This window comes from Lemur catta, chromosome 8 (assembly GCF_020740605.2).
Source record: "Lemur catta isolate mLemCat1 chromosome 8, mLemCat1.pri, whole genome shotgun sequence".
Classification (NCBI taxonomy): Eukaryota; Metazoa; Chordata; class Mammalia; order Primates; family Lemuridae; genus Lemur; species Lemur catta.
Window position 1 is genome coordinate 86,792,772 of NC_059135.1, and position 19,278 is coordinate 86,812,049.

Sequence of the window (19,278 nt, forward strand, 5' to 3'; positions counted from 1 at the left end):
GAAAGACAGGGGTATAAGGATTCCAGTGACAGGAAAAAAGGATGCTTAGTCTGAATAGGTTTCTTTTCCTTCCACAATTCTATAAAATCTAGTAGGATGAACAACAAGAACAGTAAAACGTACTATCCTAAAAAATAGAATTATAAATGCGTTGTACGAAAGCCACTGTAAATCCTCTAAGAAATGAAAATTTTGACTTAATAGTAATCAAGCGAAAGTGAGTCTGTTGCAGAACCCCAAATTCCAGCTTGTGTACCCGATGCTCAGAGAAAGCCAAACACTGTAACACCTGTGCTTGGAGATAGAGAAAGTTTGATTTAATTTGGCCAAAGCGAGAAGACAGGAAAATAGTCTCTCAGGTTTTTCTTGTCACAGAGATAGGGCAGCAAGCTTCTATGCGGGGTGGGGGGTGAGGTGGGAGAAGCTGGACTGCTTCAGTCTCAGATGGCATCTTGAGCCACCAGGCTTCTGAGTGTCAGCAGGTCATTTGCCCAAAGGCATTGGTTCCTTCTGCAAAACAAACTCATGGATTCTTCTCCTGACCCTGGAGTTAGCTCCTCCTGCTTAACAAAGAAATGGTGCATCCCAAGTTAACAAATGCTGTGAGCGCAAGGGGTGCTGGGCAGAAAGCAAGCCGTTAGCATGTGCCAACAGCCAAGGGCCTAGTCTGTTTTACGTTATTTCAGTCATTAAACTTGCCTTGGCATGAAAATCTCAAGGGGCCCTGCTGCAAGTCATCAGGTGAGAGATCTGCATATGAAGTTGGGATTGCGATCTCTGGGCTGTTGGGAGAAGGCAGTGGCGACACAGAGAAAATGATAGAGTGAAACATATCTGCGGAGGTTTTAAACCAAAGGAAATGTCATCACATTATCCTGAGTCAGGATTAAGACTGGAAAGTTGTTACTGATAGAAACTTTGCAACCTAGAGCTGGATGCCAGCTCAGGTCGTGGGAGGTCAAGAGGCTTTTTGTTAAGCTTAACTCAACAAATATTTACTGAATGCTTCTAGAATGCTCAGCAATGTGCTGATATTCTGTGTTATTTTGTTACCAAGTACAAGGCCTAACTCCTGCCTAAAGTAAGCTCTTTGAAGAGATTGGGATAATATACATATGAAATGCATCGCAAAGGATATGACATCGTATAATTTTTAAAAAGCTGAGTTGAATATTAAAAGCACCAACATGTGGGATAAACCATAAATTATGTAGGCAGCAGAGTGAGAGAGACTTCAGAGTTGAGAAGACATAGCATGTGTTCACCTTTATGGTAACATAGCTAAAGTTCAAGATGGAATGTAGAAAAGAGAATGAAAGATCTTGGAACCTTCTCTAAAAAGGAGCAAAGAGAGAAACATAGTGACTCAAAGTTTGGAATGGAAACTAAATTAGCTAGAGAATTCATTTGTTCTTCACTGGTCATTGTGGAGTACAGACAGGGAACAAACAGAATGGAAGTGAAATGGGGCATAAATAAACCTACAGCTACTCTAAAGGCATATGGATGGTTCATGGTAGAGAGCTGGAAGTAAAAATTGCTTAATAAAAAGAAAAAAAACCTCAAATGTTGTCTCTTCTTTGTATGGAATATACTGTCTCCACAGAAAAGAAAAGAATATTTCAGGTTTTAATCAAGCTTGAAGGCGCTTAATAAAATTGGCTTCTGGAAACTTCCAAGGGGATAGAATAATTAATAGCTACTGTTAATTGTGATCAATTAACATGACAACAGAGAAAGATCTGTGACCAAGGGAGAAGAATGAGTCATTGACTTCTTAGAAAAGGACCCATTGGTGGAGCAAATGAAGCTATTTTCTAAGTCAAGTGGAGAATTGAGCCTTTTAACTACATAAACTCAAGGAAAAGATAGGGGTAGGGGAAGGAGTATGTCTGAATTACACAGTTGACTATTGATACCAAGCTTACTACCTACCTGGCTGATTACTTAATTTCTTATTAATACTTTCCTTGATGGCGTTTGTATTCATCAGATATTCAAAGACTTGGGAGGAAATGGTTTTCTGAGAAGCTCGTTGAAGGCAGAAAGTCAGTGAGCCAGAATATCCCGTGGCAAGGCCTCTTCCAACCCAAGGGAACTTGCTAATGAATGACAGTAATTAAAAAAGAGACAGTTACGTCCTGTTCCTCTTATGGTAATATCTCACTTTTAGAATTCACAGTGAGGACAGATGAACTTGCACAAACATCATTTAAATTCTGTCATTCTCCTCAAAACCTACTGATACCCACCCCCAATTTTTGGGAACTAAATTACACCCAATGCCTTGGAGTCTCAGTTTCACCACTTCTCTCGCCAGCTGTGTCGCGTCCAATGTTGTCATTTTGTCCTTGCCTGCCTTGCTTTACCCAAGCCAACAAAACCGTGCCCTTCGCATGGTTAAATCTTCGCTCACTTAACTATCCAAAACAAGGATGCCAGTTACCGTCACCACTGGCAAATGAAATTCATACTCTGGTTAACCCCCAAGATGTGTGTGCACCACCTCCATCTCAGAGACACTGTATTTCATCCCATTATAGCCCTTGTGTCATTAGTAATTGCTTATGTTTTTCTTGATATGGTTGTGGTTAATTTCATGGCTACGTAAGACGTAAGAGTTGGGCGGGACCTTAGCATTTGTTTTAATTTAGAATCTTTGAGATGGAGAGCACCCCTCTGATGATTAGGAGAGATACAAGATGGAAATAAAGATTTTATTACCTAAAGGCCTTGAGGGTACATGGCACACCTGGCGGCCACACATATGGAGGTGAGGGAGCACGTGGGGAGGGAGAGAGACCCATGGGCCAGTACCTTTACCGGGATCCAGGGCATTATCCAAACAGGTTTCCTGTGGGGCGTTTCAGTTGGTGAGTTTAGAGCAAGCAGGCAGGAGTTCCAGGTGGTCACATTATGACTGAGAGGTGGTCACAGGGAACAGTTGCATATGGCAAATGTCTGGATCAACCACACTGAGGAACTGGGGTGGGGGAGTGTAGAACTGGTAAGTGTGTCAGGGATGACTGAGCCCTGCTTCTGGTATGAGAAAGTCCAACTTATATTTAAATGGATGCCGAGGCAACATAAAATTAGAACCCACTATAGCATTTTAGAAGTAGAAGTCCGGAGAGGGTAAGTATATTTCCCAAGGTCACATAGCAAGTTAATGGGAAGACCAAAATGCGAGCCCAGACCATTAGCCTCATGCCTTTGCTCTCATGGGAATCATGATGTGAAAATGAAGACACTTAAACTGATGAAAAATGTGAGAAGTGAATCAATATTATAACTGCCCCTCCTATTTTTTAGCTGTATGATGATATTAAAATCAAAACTGCATTACCTTTATGTTATGAATACAGCATTACCATTTTACTCTTCATTTGTAGCCCTAGTAGATAAGTAATACAAAAACAACTTAATTTTCTCTTTGTAGGAAATCATAATCTGTTATAATTTTTTCTGCCATGCCTTCACAATGCATGTCAATCTTCATATGGCAAACCCTCATTTTATCTTGCCTTTCTTCATAGCCCACCCTGAAAATATCTCTCAGAAAGTTGAGATCTGTGTCCCTTTGCTACGTAATAAATACATACATAATCATTGTCTGAGAACATTTAGTCGTATAGGAAGATTCACCTGTGTCACTGCTATATCGAGCTCCTGTCTAGCATTGAGGACATTTTGAGATCTGTCCTAGTGCCTGTCTGTCTTTTTCACCCTTGAAATTTCTACCCTCCACCCCCGCCCCTTGTCCTTTTCTGTATTTCTGTCTTTCACCCTTTTCTCTCTTCTCCTGCTTTTTTTTTTTTTTTTTTTACCAAGCTCTGCATTTTTTTTTTTAGTCAGAATAAAAGCTTTGTCTCTCTTGGGCGATGTTATCAGCACTGCAGAGATCCACTGGGCTGTTTCTATCCTTGCGTCTCAAAATCTGATTCTGATTCTTCTGTTACAGCCAATAGTACAGGCTTTAAAAAAAATCAATTCTTAAGTTCCTTATCTGTTTATCTGCTTCTAGGATGACTGAATCTTTCATAACTAATGGGGATATTGAATTCAGAGAGCTTTATGAGGAAACTATGTTGCAATATGTGTGAAAAACAAAAATGAGGCTGCAATTAGATATAACAACTATAGCTTAATTTAGATCCATTTTATATTGGCTTGACAGAAATTGGTTAATACAATTTTCCCACGAAAAACTAGTTTTCATGAAAAGATTAATTTTTCTGCTGGTGTGTTTGGCTTATGGACCTTAGAAGAAAAAAAATCAATTGTCAGTTTTGTATTCTCAATAGATATCAATAGAATTAGAAGAGTTATTCTGGGTCTCTGTAATTCTTAAGATGTTTCTGTTTACATTGGATGTGAGTTAAACACATGGAGAAGATACCTATGACTAGGCATCAACTAATGAGCAAATCTAAGCAGATTTCAAAGTTCTGAATCCAGTATTGGTTCTTAATGCCATGCTTTGTATGCGTATCATTGAATTAAATGTACTCATCTCTTCTAGGAGTTTGTTTAACTTAAAATCCCCATTTGATAATGGCTAGCTTGTTTGACAGATTCTGTATTTCTTGAATGAGCTCATATGCTTATTCCATCAATACTCAGGAATATCGTTTCATCCCTATGGCCTTCTCTCATGGCCTCTGTTCTTTTCTCAAAATGGTTAAGATCCTCTTATTATCCAAGAGTATTGTTTTTCCCGTGAGTCTGATCATAAAGTATTGTTCAACAAGAATATTATTACAAGAATGTTATCACTTGAACACAATACAGGAAATCTTTTGAAACAAACGCATAGTGAATACCTTCATATTGTCAGATAACTCTCAAGTATCAAGTTGGCACAGGGCATCTCTAGATGAGTTGACATCCTGTGATGTTCAGGAAGCAGGACTCACGTAGAGTGCTCAGTGCCTGTGTGGGAGGTGCTTCTGTCATCATGGCCTGTGTTTCACCTAATACCTCACCACGCATGGTGCTAGAATGTCCGCACCAAGTGAAGAAAATTCCTCCTTCTTTTCCAAAATCTTTGGATTTTCTTTAACTTTGGGACTATTATCACCCACTGATGGAAGGAAAATCACCAACTACAATTAGACCTAGGATAGAGGTATTTATTGACTTTCTATATTTGAAATGAAGTGTTAATATTTTAATTTCCTCCTGAAGCTTTAACACACCATACATTAAGCCATCTGTTTGAAATCATACTAGGTAATGGGATTGAAAAATAAAATATCTTTTAAGAAAGGCTAAACACTGTGTTATAAACATTCTAGATGGCATCTGTGATTAAGTTAGTCTCGCCATTCTTACATCAAAATCATATTTAAAATGTATTTTCCCTCAGTATTAATGCGTGATCTGCTTGAACACACATTTTGAACCTTTTGAAAGAGATATGTAACTGCAGTGTTTCTTTAACATGTAGTAATCATTGAAGACTAAAATTTTTATAGAATTTATCAAAAGTAGCTAAATTATATTAGAAAATATAAGCTTTGTCATTTCAATTAGCCATATCCTATTTTTACATGGGACTTTCAAATCTTAAAGTGCTTTACAATACATTATTTTGCCCCTTCCTCATAGCGATACTATGAGATTGGCTTGGAAGATTTAATTCTCCCCAATAAACAGGAAAACTGGCTTAATACAGTTAAATTTTAAGTTGAGTGGCTTATCCAAAAACTACTTGCCTAGTAAGTGGTGCAGTTCAAACTAAAAGCTGGTAGCATTATTTAATTTAAATATTTTAAATACTTAAATATTTTATTTATTTAAATATTTTCCCATTCTGTAATTAGGCTCTTGATTCAATCAGTTCTTTCTCCACATAGTAGTCAGAACGATTTTTGCAAAATCTTAATCAGATCCTATCACTCACTTGATTAAACCTTGATAATGAGTTATCATTTTACTCAGGATACAATCCTAAATCCAGCATGTGATGTTCATGGCCTTTTGTGGTCTAGCTCTTGTTCCTGTCCATCTACATCGGGGCTTCTCCTCTTCCTTCCTTCATGTGACAACGGGCTTCCCACTTGCTGGTTGCTCTGCCCAGAGTACTGGTTTCCTACTTTCACCTGGTAACACCTGGACACCACAGATGCCTCAGTGTAAATGTTACCTCCTCAGAGAATCCTATCCCTGACCCACCAAACAAAATCACTGCCTCTTGCTGTCATCTTTCAGCAAACCCTTAATTAACCATCAGTTGATACTGATGTGTTTATCTGTGTGAAGGTTTGTTTAGCAACTGCCCTCTCCACTAGTAGGTAAGTCTAATGAGGTTAGGAACCGTGCCTCTTCGGCTCATTGCTAATCTCCAGCTCTAGTCCAGTAGCTGTTCAATAAGCGTTTTGGGCTGAGTGAATCCATGAATCCATGTTGGTGGTACGTAGCTCCTTTTCCAAGGATAGTTGTCTGTTAAGTTAGGGAATATTCAGAATTAATACAGATTTTTCTCCATTTCCTGGGAATATTCATATAGAAATGAACTTTTGATATTTGAGAAATTTAAGCAAGTCTTAGAAAGTTGTCAGGAGAAGAATTTAAAAAAAAATAAATTACCCAGGGAAACTGTGGAATCTCCTTCCCTTGAGGTTTAATCAGAGGATAGCTAAGTTAAGTCTGAGGTGTAGTGTAAGGTCTGTTGCTAAGAGAAGGCTATAAGATACAGACAAGATCATTCTGTAGAACAAAGATCTGGACTTCACATACCTTTCTTTTGATTTGGATGTTTGATTCTTTGTCTAGGACTCAACTCTTTGCTTGTGCCCAAATAGGAAAAGTAATTTGGAATTCTGCTCTTGACTCTGACTTCTTTTTGTCCACCATGACATATAATCACCCCTGCTATAACATATGTGTTCCTAAAAATCATTGCACTCTGCAAAAACACACAATGGAGACCACAGGGCTTAGGGCTTATAGAAATGGGACTGGGGGCACTACACTCAAAACTTTGTCAGTGACACATTTAAAAGAAAAGATAGAAACATAATAAAACTGGTAGCTAAGATTTGCATGTATTAAATGGCTAAGAAATACATAAATGATACAATAAAATGGCCACTTTACCTTAAAAAGATCTGCAGTTTGTTGTGGAAGTGGATGTCAAAAGAGGTGCAGCTTGTAAGTTATTGCAAAGTGGTAGAGGGGAACGCTGTCTGAAATCCTGAAATTGGAGGGAAAGCTGTAATGCCCGATGGGTGGGTGTGGTTCCTAACGCACAAGGTGGACTGAGGTATATTTGAAAGGTGTGTGTTTTGTGTGTGTCTATGCAGCTTGGTTCAGCTGGGTGCAGTTTTCTGTGTTCACCCAAGTTTTCTTGTGAATGGGATCAAACATAAGCAAACGTAAGATTTGTCTCATGCTCAAATTCTTTCCTGGTATATCATTTGCATTGGAACAAATTTGCACTTTAAAAATGAGTGTCATAGCAGAACTGATAGTAGAAGGGAAAAATGGTGGGGATTGGTTGGTGGTGCTCAGGGTCAGGAAAACTTAGTTCTGGTTCCGGAGCTGCCATTTCTAACAGTGGAACCTGAGCAAGCTCCCTCCCTCCTTTTCCTCCCCTCACTTTATCTTTAAATGCAGGTGATAATAAACAACGTTGCAGAGTTGCTCTGAGAACTGGATATTGTAATGAAGGTGGAAAAAATTTGTGAAACAGTAAAATGCTCTCAAATTCAAGATGTTTGTTTCAGAGCTTGCTTATTTTAGAGTTACAGACAGCAACTCAAGAACATAGAGTTGAAAGTTAACCCACTCACAGCTTTTGTGCAGAAAAATATGCAAACCTACTTTTTGACTAAGGGCGAAGCTTCACAATGAGGAAGCTATATTATCCATCACCAGTCATACAGTTATCAAATCCCAGTGATAAGTTAAAGACAAGACCTACACAGTTTGCTCAGGAAGATTTTAGGGCAACTTCTCAAATATAATACTGCCCAAGATAACCTCATCAGAGAAAAAAGAAACAAATTATTTTCCTGATTTTGTAAATGGTGAAGTATAGAAAGGAAAGCAGACTGTCCCTCACAAAGTGCCTATATTTGGTTCCAGGACTGTAAATGCACAAGTTTGTGGATTTCCCTCCTCCCTGCCCCAAGGAACTGAATAGATTTTAACCTAATAGGTTGAGCTGTCACTTGGCCCCACATTAAGTATAATTGGAGGTTGAAAGACTCTGAGTGTGCTAGGATTAAATCTAAGAAGGACTACTTTTTCAGAATCATCCCTCTCACACTATAGCTCATGTCTATAGAGGGAAAGAAGAAAATGTGAGTGGCCAGGTTTCCTGTGAACATGTGTGTAATGCCACTCATTTGACTCAGCCCATGGGCCACTGTTTGTTGTTACCGGTGCAGCGATTTGAGCGCAATGGTAAGAGAAGCCAATGAGCAGAAAGGGCAGAGGTGATCTTGCTACATGAAGGTGGAAGGAAAAGAAAGATGATGGTGTTTAGAAAGCACTGTGAGAGCTCTCCCAAGATGGCTTCTTCAAGCCAGCCCAGCCCAGTGGTTCTATGGAGAGAGAGAGGTGGCTCTAGAAATCTGGCCCTGCCACATCTGTAAGCTGGTTTCCTATGACATTGTCTTTTACTTTCTCACCAACCATTCTTAATCCCTTTTACTCTCCCTGCTATGAAAGATCCAGAACAAACTTGTAGGAGAAAAATCAAAATCACTTTAGGGATAAATCAGTTTCTACCCAGGATATAACTAATACCAAAAATAAAATCGATCTAATCTACTGTTACCATCTCTTTCCACTTTTAGCCGTGTTTTAGCTAATATGAAAACAAACAAAAAAAAAACTAACCAACCTGCTGATAGCTTCTCTTCCTACTCTTTCTATTTTTAGCCGTGTTTTTTAATTTGGGTAATAAACTTTTCCATATTTGGAAAATAGGTGTGGATTATTGTCAAGCTTTGATGGATTAATTGAAACAGACACCATTTGAAGGGAATATATTTTAGTAAACAACTTTTGCCCTCATAATCTTAATTCCACAGAACTTTCTCTGTATTAGGAGGGTAGATTTTTTTGTGTTTTTTTTTTTTTCATGTTTGAAAATGTATCTACAAATTGAACAGAAAGGGTTATTCATGTGAAAAAGTTTCTCCTCATGAGATGGGGGGGTTTTCAATGTAGCAGTCAGTAAATCTATGTAAGATTCTTTACTTTTAAAGAAAGAAGCATTGCTGTTCTCTCTGCAAAAACTTCACATTCTTCATAGCATGTGCTTTTCAACTATATAACATGTGCCTTCTTCCTTTGCCAGTTTGTGGAATCAAAGCTCCATTTTCCAACTTCTGTAACATATAGGTGACTTGTCTATGTTTCTTTGAGTCCAGTGAGTCTGTACAGAGAGGAATATTGATTATGTGTAATAACTAAGCAATGAGGTTTTTTTAAATTGTGGTAAAATGTATATAATATAAAATTTGCCATTTTAATCATTTCTACAGAGAGTTGACTTTAATTAACACATTTCTCTTCAACAACCACATTTTCCTTCCTTTTCAAAGCTTCCAGGATGTCATTTTCCAAAATAACAGAATAAAGATTTGATTTTAATTTTTCTTATTTCAATAAAAGTAACTGACTGTGGGGCTTAAAAATGGACCATTGAAGAGTTAAGCCTGACTTAGCAAAAGGCCAGCTCCAGAATCAATAAGCGCATATATTTCCAGTACCACCATGTATTAGGTAATGTGCTAAAAATATGTTTGTACATGAGACATAGTCCTAATCTTGAACAGGTGTTTATCCATTGGAGAATTATGGTAAATACACATGAAAAATAACAATAGAAAAAAGTAAGGACCTAAATGGTGGCAGACACAGTAGGTGCTGATGGAACTCAGGGAAGGGAGAGAATGACAGGGTGGTGAGGGGTAAGTTTTAGAGGACGTGGCTTAAAGCTGAGACAGCGAGGAGCCCTAGACCCTCCATAGAGAGACCTGGAGAGATTTTTGTGCAGGAGCAACAGCGTGATCAAAGGTGCAGAGGCAGGGCGATGTGCAAGTATTTTTAGAGGATTAGGATTCATTTCTAGATTGTTATCTAATGTCTCCTTCATTGTCATCAGAATACCTTTTTTCCAATGAGTTAGAGATGGGGAAAATTTGTCTTTGTTATCACTTCCTGTGAATATGGCTGTGCAATTTTAAGATAGAGGTCTTGCTGCTTTTCTTTTCCTTTATAAATGTATGACCCTCGTGATCAGACATTGCATCTTTGGTTTTCACCATGCGATATACATCCTACATGCAAAGTGACTAATTTAGCAGCGGTGATAATCCTAACAGCATGGCATCCTTAAAAAAAAAAAAGGCAATAGCAACAATAAAACAAAAAAGACATTAGTATAGCTGACTCAGTATTATCAAGAGGATCTGAGCAGTGTGCTTTTCACTAGTTCCAGGAATGAGTTTGTGCTGGACCATCTATTCTGGGTCATCCAGGCCCAGTTTCAATCCCTGATGCCCAGTCGTGAGATGAGCTGGTTTTCTCAGATTATGAAAACAGTGGTTTGGCCTTTTTTTTATCTCTGAAAACCTAACTGGACAAAATGAAAACAAATTCTTTAGCCCTATTCTTATCAGCTCCGTGGTCTAATTAGCTGAAATTCTTGATTCTTCTACAAAAACAATAATGTTCCCTTTAAAGCATATACCAGAGATGGAAGAGATGAAATAATTCTGAGCAGGTAATAATGATCTTATTATGTGACTTACTATGCAGTTGATAGTATCTTCGGGTCATAGTTCTTCACTGAAAGCCATCTGGATTAGTGGAAATTATTCAAGTGTTAGAATCAAGTCAGCCAGGACTCAAAGTTTGTTACCCTCTGGTTTATATGACCTTGCACAAATTATTTAGATGTCTCTGATTCTTGGTTTCCTTGTCTATGACAAGAGATTAATAACAGAACCTACTTCCTGGGGTTGTTATAAGGATAAAATTAATATATATAAGGCTCACGTTAGCACTTAGTAACAAACAGCTATTACTTATTTTTTTGTCATAGATACCTTAAAAGTCATTCTCTTTGTGCCTCTCATAGCATGAGAAGCTGATACATGAACTGGAAGAGGAGAGACACTTACGTCTTCAAAGCGAGAAGCGGTTGCAGGAGGTGACCCTAGAGTCTGAGCGCAACAGAATTCAGATGCGTGGCCTGCAGCAGCAGTTCTCCAGGTACGGTTCATCGCTGAGCCTGTTTGCTTTTTGAATTGCCTCCCTCCCTGCACCAGTAACACGTTGGATTTGAATTTCCATAGTGCATTTTCTGTTGAGTTTGACGATCTAATTTCCCCACCGTTTGTACCTTCTGTTTTGGCCAAGCTATCCTATTACATCTGGACCAATTTTCTGAAATTTGGTGTTTGCACCTGACATGGTCTGGGCTTTACTGAAGCTAGTTGTCTTTTCTTCCCTGATGGCTTTGCAAGGGGTCTTTCAGTGAATTGTGGTGGCTTTGTGGCCTGTAGGTATGTCCTGTGAAAGGCCAGCCAGGAGGATGAGATTTCACTGATCATTACAATCCTGTTTTAAGATAAAGTGTGAATCTAATCTTACGTGTTACTTAGGGGAAATATTTATGACTAATTAAAAAAAAAATCAGTGAGTTCCTTTCCTTTAAAAAGACATCACTACAGTTTGAAAGGGATGATTCTGAAAAAGTAGCTCTTTTTAGATTTAATCCCAGCACACTCAGAGTCTTTCAACTTCCAATTATAGTTAAATATGGGGCCAGGAGACAGCTCAACCTATTAGGTTAAAATTTATTCAGTTCCTTGGGGGAGGGAGGAGGAAAATCCACAAACTTGTGCATTTACAGTCCTGGAACCAAATATAAGCACTTTGTGAGGGACAGTCTGCTTTCCTTTCTATACTTCACCATTTACAAAATCAGGAAAATAATTTGTTTCCTTTTTCTCTGATGAGGTTATCTTGGGCAGTATCATATTTGAGAAGTTGTCCTAAAATCTTCCTGAGCGAACTGTGTAGGTCTTGTCTTTAACTTATCACTGGGATTTGATAACTATATGACTGGTGATGGATAATATAGCTTCCTCATTATGAAGCTTTTATAATATTAGCTTAAATTTTACATGTTTTGCAGGGAAGACCAAAGTTTAGCTTCCAGATTATTTACCTCATTGTGGCTAATAGCATGCATGCTTGCAACTTTGGTTTAGGGGCTTCTTGGAGGGATGGGGCAGGAAGGATGGATGACTCCTGTGTGCTCAGCATCATAATTTAACACCTTGTCCTCCAGCCCATGATAATACCCAGGTGCTATAGAAATGCACCAATCAATACTTTAATAAATGCATGTCCCACCCCTCATAGGCTATTACTTATACCATCTTATGCTCAATTTTTCATTCAGTTTTATGGCAACTCTCACTTTATGTCTCTCAACCAATTTGAAATAATAGGTACCCTCTCCAAAGTGACTTTAAAACAAGCGCTACTTTGCAATACTTGCTGTTTTAATGACATAGGAAAGTAGGAGGTGTATCTTGGTCTCCTTGCACTGTCTAATTGAGATGTCTCTATATTCAAGCTATTGATTTACGTGGCGTGAGATGCATGACACAGTAAATTATTTTCATATGATGCCAGGTCATCGGTTGTAAATCAAATGACAATCCCATACAGATTTGAGTTACACAAGTGCCAGGACTACATCCTAGGCTGAAAGAGAAGATAATTAATTATATGTACAATAAATAGTGGTTGGTTTTTACGTACTGCTTTTGTGAGGGTTTTTTTTCCCATTATCAGTTTTCTTATGTAAGGTTTCATTGGAACTGAAAAGTTCAAGTCCAATTACAGCTAGACAACTAATGTAAATCAACAAAAGATGGGGGAAAAGCATATATAACAGATAAGATAATTACACAATAATTTGAATAGACCCACTGAACCTATTTCTGATGGCCTTTCACAATTTAAACTTTGGTTTATATTTCTAGTTATGCTTAAGCAATCCTATTAATTTAAGCCTTTGTAAAATTCATAACATTAAAGAATATGCCTATAATGTGTCACCCTTGGACATGGTTGGTATCTAAAATGGTCATAATTTTTATAAGATAAATTATTATATTGAATTAAAAACTTTTATATTCACAATTTTCTCCTTTTTTTGCCTAGGGGTTGATGAGTTCATCTTTGTATGTAATGATATCTGGGATGTGAAATTACTGTGAGCATTGTTCATGGGCTGAGTTTACTTTTTAAAATTAAGCAAATAACCTGCTTTCTCAAAGGATATGGTGTGGCTTATGATAAAAGATAGACTTACAATAAGGCTGATAAAATATAAACAGAAAATAAAGGGCTTGAAGGGAGAATGTGACAATTCATCATAGTCACACAGCCCAACAAGTTTTCTGAGAATGAGCATTTAATTTAGCTCTAAGTTTTCTGGCAGATAAGATAAAAAGGAAAATCCAAGAGGATATATAATTCTTATCTTATAATCAAAGGTTACTACTCTTAAAGATAAGAATGTTATCTGATAATAAATTCATAATAGAATATATCAGATAGGCCCCCTCATAGAAGACCCTGAAGGGTACAGTAGATAGTGGCCCAAGACGGTGCAAATTAGGATTAATTCTTACAAGTGCTGCTACTTCCACTGTCACCTCTGTCTGAAAAGCAGTTTTTGAATTTCATACTATATGAAATAGGAATGCTGGGTCCATTTCTAAGGGTACACAAGTGAAATAAGAACTACTCCAGTGCTCAGAGTTCTCACGTAAAGCATTGTAGTGACAATTCATGGGAACATCCAAATATATACGGGTGCCTTTCTACTAGTTCTTTTGTGAACCTGGAAAACAGGTATAAGATGCCGAAGCCTGGGCTGGGTTGGGTGACGTGTAGTCTCGGTATGTTGGCCTTGTGGACAGGGGAGCCTCTAAATAGAAGTAAAAAGGGTTCTAAGTCTCAGCTTCAGGAACAAAGTGAGGCAACGGAAGGGAAGTGAGTAGTGAAGTTAGATGCTTGTACACCTAGGTACGTTGTGGGAAGTAGAGTTCAGATGTCAGGAGTGAATTAGGAGTAGTGTGGGGCTTGATTTTATGCAGTTTCAGCTGTGTGATGGGCTTGATGGCTTGAAGGCACCAGGCAAACCTGAACATTTGTGATTATCTCTATTAATGAGTAATGGGATCACTTAGGTGATAAAAATCTATAAAAATGTTTGAATGAGTAGTTATTTTTTATGTCACCACCAAACCTTCAGCCACAATCCCTTTCTCCCTCTTGACCTCTGATGAGGGTATAATGATCAGCAGGGGTCCAAAGTTTGGGCAATAAAAAGAAATGGATACGCAGCCAGAGGTTACACAATCAGCTCTGTGCTCATAAATCAGAAACTGCCTGCACTGAGGTGATTCAGACAGGCAGAACCAACTTGGTTCGGACCATTTACAGTCTTTAGTGTTAATATAGAGAATAGAAAAATCCAGAGACTTTCAAAATAATTAAGCCGCCTTCACAGTTGAGGGAGCACTTCGAAAGGTAGAACTTCCAGGCAAGTGGTGGTATCTTAGGGCTGCCTCTTCTTTATCTTATTATTTGGTGACATAAATCAAAGATGCTTTCCAGGGGTGACAGTGATTGTTGAAACTATTGTTGGTGTGGTGTACGTGGCTGGGCTTATCTTGTGAGACATTAGCTTTGTAACCATCCAAAATTCTGTACTTGCACCCTCCCTCCCCACCCCATACCAGCTTGTTTGAATTGTGTCTGTCCAGCTGGCCAAGGTTAATGGTGTGGGTTGAGGCTATGACACTTTCCTGCCCTTGTATATAAAGGTAATTAGTGTTTGAACCCCCAGCCTCATTATTCCGGATTGAGTTAATGAGGTGTTTGTTCATTAGTTAGATTTACCTGGAGGAACACTTTCAGGAACTTTGTCTGCAAGCTGGGTGGGGTATGCTACGTTGGAATAACAGTGATTTTTTTAAAAAATAGACTTGTGTGAAGAGATAAACAACTCTACAGAGTACTGATTTCATATATGTGGTTGTGCATACCATACATGATTGCATGATTTGCCCATGTATTTCGGTCGGTCCCTTTGGAAACAATCTAATCAGTTCATAGATTATTACTGAAAGCTTCTGTTCTTATCAGAAGACAACCACTCTTATTGGATGCCTAATAAGAATACAGTATGTGTCCTCAAAAAAGGTAAAATTCAGTTAGAGAAGTCTAATGTACATATATGAAAACGACATATTCCTAGTATAGCTCTAAATGAAGATGACTTTGTCCAGATTCGGAACAGCCAGACTTCATACTTGTTAATGGTTTATCATGCTGAGGCACGAATAGTCAGATGGAATTAATGATTGCATAGTGATAGCAATAATAATACACGTTTTTATTGTGTCACAGCTCTATGCTGCAATATGTTTGAAGCTTTAAATTAGAATCCATCTGGCGGATATACCACCTGGCAGACATGTTTTTGTAAACTCTACAGTTAGCAAACCATATCACACCCAAAGTATCAGAAATCAAGATACTTGATTTTGATTTATTCAGCCTTGAAATTTTCTGTGTGTTTACACCAGGCAGTATACATCTAAACAACGGGAATAATCAAGCGTTATCTCTCAAAATTGACCGGGATAGTTAAAAAATCACCCAAATGGAGTTCAAGCTTTTTCACTCTCTACCTCCTGGATTTCTCTGCACCTGTTATTTCTCTGCACCTGTTTTGACCTCCCCCCTCCCCGTACTGCCCCCCCACAATCATCTGCCACTGTCATCCCTGCCTTGAAGCTATTTCTTTGCTTACTGTAATGGGGATGCTCCTATCACAGCTGATTGCTGCGCTTAAGTGCAGTCTGCTGCGTGCTGAACTTCAAGGAGTGGTAAATGGAGATGGTTTTACCGCTTTACTCCTTCATTGGTTGCTTTTCACATTATCGACTCTCAGAGACTTTATGGAATCCTAGGGTTCATTTTCTGCTGTCCATTTGAAAGCTGTAGGCACCTGGCATTGAAGTGTGTGTTGAAGAGGATAATATGCCCTTAAATGTTCTACCCATGTACTCCCTTCTGCCTCTGTATCTGTCTGGTACATTAAAAGAACATTTTCTCTGCATCTTTAGAAAGAGTAAAACATAACAAGATGAGAAAAGCTGTCAATTGACCTTTGGACAAGCCTCAGCACAGAGCCGTCTGCTCCTCTTCTGCGTTTGTTCCCGTCTCAGACCGTTCGCCAGCTTTAACCTGCTTTGGAGCCAGCTTTCCTGAGTGCCTTGTTCCTCCTGATGAATATAGAGGGCAATTTTCTATTGATTTGAAATCGCTATTTCCACAGCATCAGCAATATTTCTAGCTGAGACTTTTCATAAAAATGGGGGCCTCTCTTCTGCTTCTCTACCAGAAGTTTAAAATGGCAAAGCAACATGGGTTCAAGGATACATTTTCTTCACATTACAAGAGGTAGAAGAAAAGATTTTAAATGACACCTTTTAATATGCTTGGTTAACATAATATTGATCACATTTTGATGGCAGAAGTTTATATCTTAGTGATCTGGCATATATGCTGTCACTGGAGCAAAGCAAAGGAAGGCTAAAACCAATTATGTAGAGAGCTGGAAAGAAAAGTCATTTTCAGCTGCCTGGGCAAATACTAACTCACTGAATGCTGAACATTCCTTTATTCCTTTGTATTTCTGTTTCTGCTTGAGAAATGATGACATTTTCATATGTTTCTTCTTAAATTCTTTGAAGAGCTGTATGTTGTTGAGTGGACAACATGGAAGTTATGTTGCGTATTAATCATCCTTGGTAGAGAAAATGGTATTGACATGGGGTATATTTCCAGTTTCATTTCAGGGAGCACTATCCTATTGAATGGGCCATCTAGGGCTTGGTCTCAGCCCCACCTCTGACTAGCTTAATAACTCTTGTTAAGTAATTTGACCCTTCTGGGTCTTAATTTGCTCATCTGCAAAATGAGGAAATTGAATTGCACTATAGTTTTATAATGCTTTTTATGCTTTTTAAAAGACTGTATTAGAAATGAAATGCATGCATTTATTGGGTGAAGTAATAATTTCACAGCTATAACTGGGCCTTCTTGAAGTTTCTAACAGTGACTTTCATGTTGAGGTCTTGAAGTAGACCGTCTTACTGTCCATGCAGTACCCACAGCAAGGCTCTGTGGGTCTGGGATTTAGCCACGCCTGTTTGGTTACTTGACTCTGGAGAAGTCGAGATTAGAAAACTGCCAAGCCCAGATGAAAAATTTCTGTTGAGGACAGCCAAAATTAAATATCGAGGAACTTGACTGACGAAAGGAAGTTAAGATACTCTGCAGTGAACGTAACCATTATTGCTCTTGGCTCTGATGTCATGCACTTTAGGATTTATTTGAACTGGTTTGGGAAAAAGCCTGAGCAGAGAGAACTTTATGATGACCAGAATTGTTTTCACTTTTAAACAATTTCTCTGAAGAAATAGCCATCAATAAAAACACCAGTGATTTAGTCTCTCCTCTAAATATTTTTTTCGATGACCTATCATAACTTCTAATGCCATCCTGTCCCCATCCCAACACACTTTTTCTTTTAGGAAAGCAAGTGTGCAGTATAGAAGAATGTTTTACTTTAAAACTAGAAGCTAACTCTATTCCTTCTCTCAGTAATAAATGCTTTATTTTTTTTGTCAGGTTTAGAGAAAATACACTTTTTTTTTAGGTGTATAGTTTGATAAGTTTTGACAAGCATATACCCTCACGTAACCACCACCACAATCAAAATGTAGAATATTTCTATGTCCCTGACAAGTTCTCTCCTTCCCCCTTTGTTCTCAGTTCCCTCCCCTCATCCAAAGCCCTTGGCAACTAGTGATCTGATAATTTTGCCTTTTCCAAAAAGGCTTATCAATGAAGTTATGAGATATTTAGCTTTTTATGTGTCTGGCTTCTTCACTTAGCATGTTTCTTTTGAGATGTGTCCATGTTGTCACATGTATTAGTAGTTCATTCCCTTTTATTATTGAGTGGTATTTCATTGTGTAGGCATATTACTATTTATTTATTCATTTATCTGTCAATGGATATTTGAGTTCCCTCCAGTTTTGGAAGAGTATGATTAAAGCTGCTACGAACATTCATGTTGTGGTCTTAGGGTGTTTTCATGTCTCTTGGGCAAATAAGTAGAGTGGGACTACTGAGCCATACAGCAAGCATTTGTTTAACTTTGTAAGAAACTGCCAAACTATTTTCCCAAGTAGCTGTGCCATTTCACATCCCCACTAGCAATGCATAAGAGTTCTAGCTGTTCCACATCCAAAAGTGCTTCTTAAAAATTAAAACATGGATACAGAAAAATGTACAAAACAAATGTTTGGCTTAAGGAATTGTTCTAAGGTGAACACACCTCTGTAACCAACACCAGGTCAAGCCTGGAAGGCAGCCAGAATCCCCTCCACATATCTCTCCCGAGCCTGAACCTTCATCTTCTCCCAATAAATAACTGTTTTCCTTACATTATAGCAGTAACCTCCCTGTGTTTAGAATAGTCTTATCATTTAATGTACATCCTCACACACTTTAGTCTTGCTCCTTTGTTAATCTTGTTTGAATCTATCTTTTGTGTTTCTTTGAACCTACAGGTTACTTTCTTATCCCTTCCTTTTCCTTCATATTTATCTATTGAAGAACTTAAAATATTTGACCTGCAGTGTTTCCCTGTAGATTCAAAGCATGTTCTTCTGGCCTCAATATTTTTTGCAAATTGGCAGCTCTTTCCGTACATTGTTCCTAATAATGATCTAAATAAAGAGTTAAAAGTCGTTGTGTATCCAAGGGACAGAGAATATTACTTGTACTCCTGTGCATCTTATGCTACTACCAATGACATTTGCCATGATAGACATTCAATAAATATTTGTTGGCTGAAGAAAGAGTGAATGAATACAGAATGAATGAATGAATGTCTTCACTGAAGCAGAAGGATGTACCAGAATTATACTAGACTTAGGGTAAGCATATGGAAGAATTTTTATAGATAGTGTGTTTATGATAGAAATTTGCTTCCAAGGGAGGTTGTAGAATGGCCATTTCTGGGGATCTTTAAAATTTTGATAATAGCCATCATTCTTAGAGTTATAAACCGTGATGGCCTGGGAGCATGAAGACCTGATTTCTCATTCCTGGACTTCTATGATAGAGTGCTCACCTATAAAAGAT

General features: G+C 38.2%; 1 protein-coding gene across 8 annotated transcripts in view; it reads left to right on the top strand.

Moving 5' to 3' along the window:
* The window catches only part of NCKAP5 (NCK associated protein 5), a 768,565-nt gene that overhangs the window by 344,148 nt on the left and 405,139 nt on the right, over positions 1 to 19,278 (top strand). For all 8 annotated transcript variants that reach the window (XM_045560321.1, XM_045560316.1, XM_045560320.1 and 5 more), the window contains one exon: positions 11,102 to 11,235. In XM_045560321.1, coding sequence (XP_045416277.1) covers positions 11,102 to 11,235 — 134 coding nt within the window. The remainder of the gene's footprint in view (positions 1 to 11,101; positions 11,236 to 19,278) is intronic.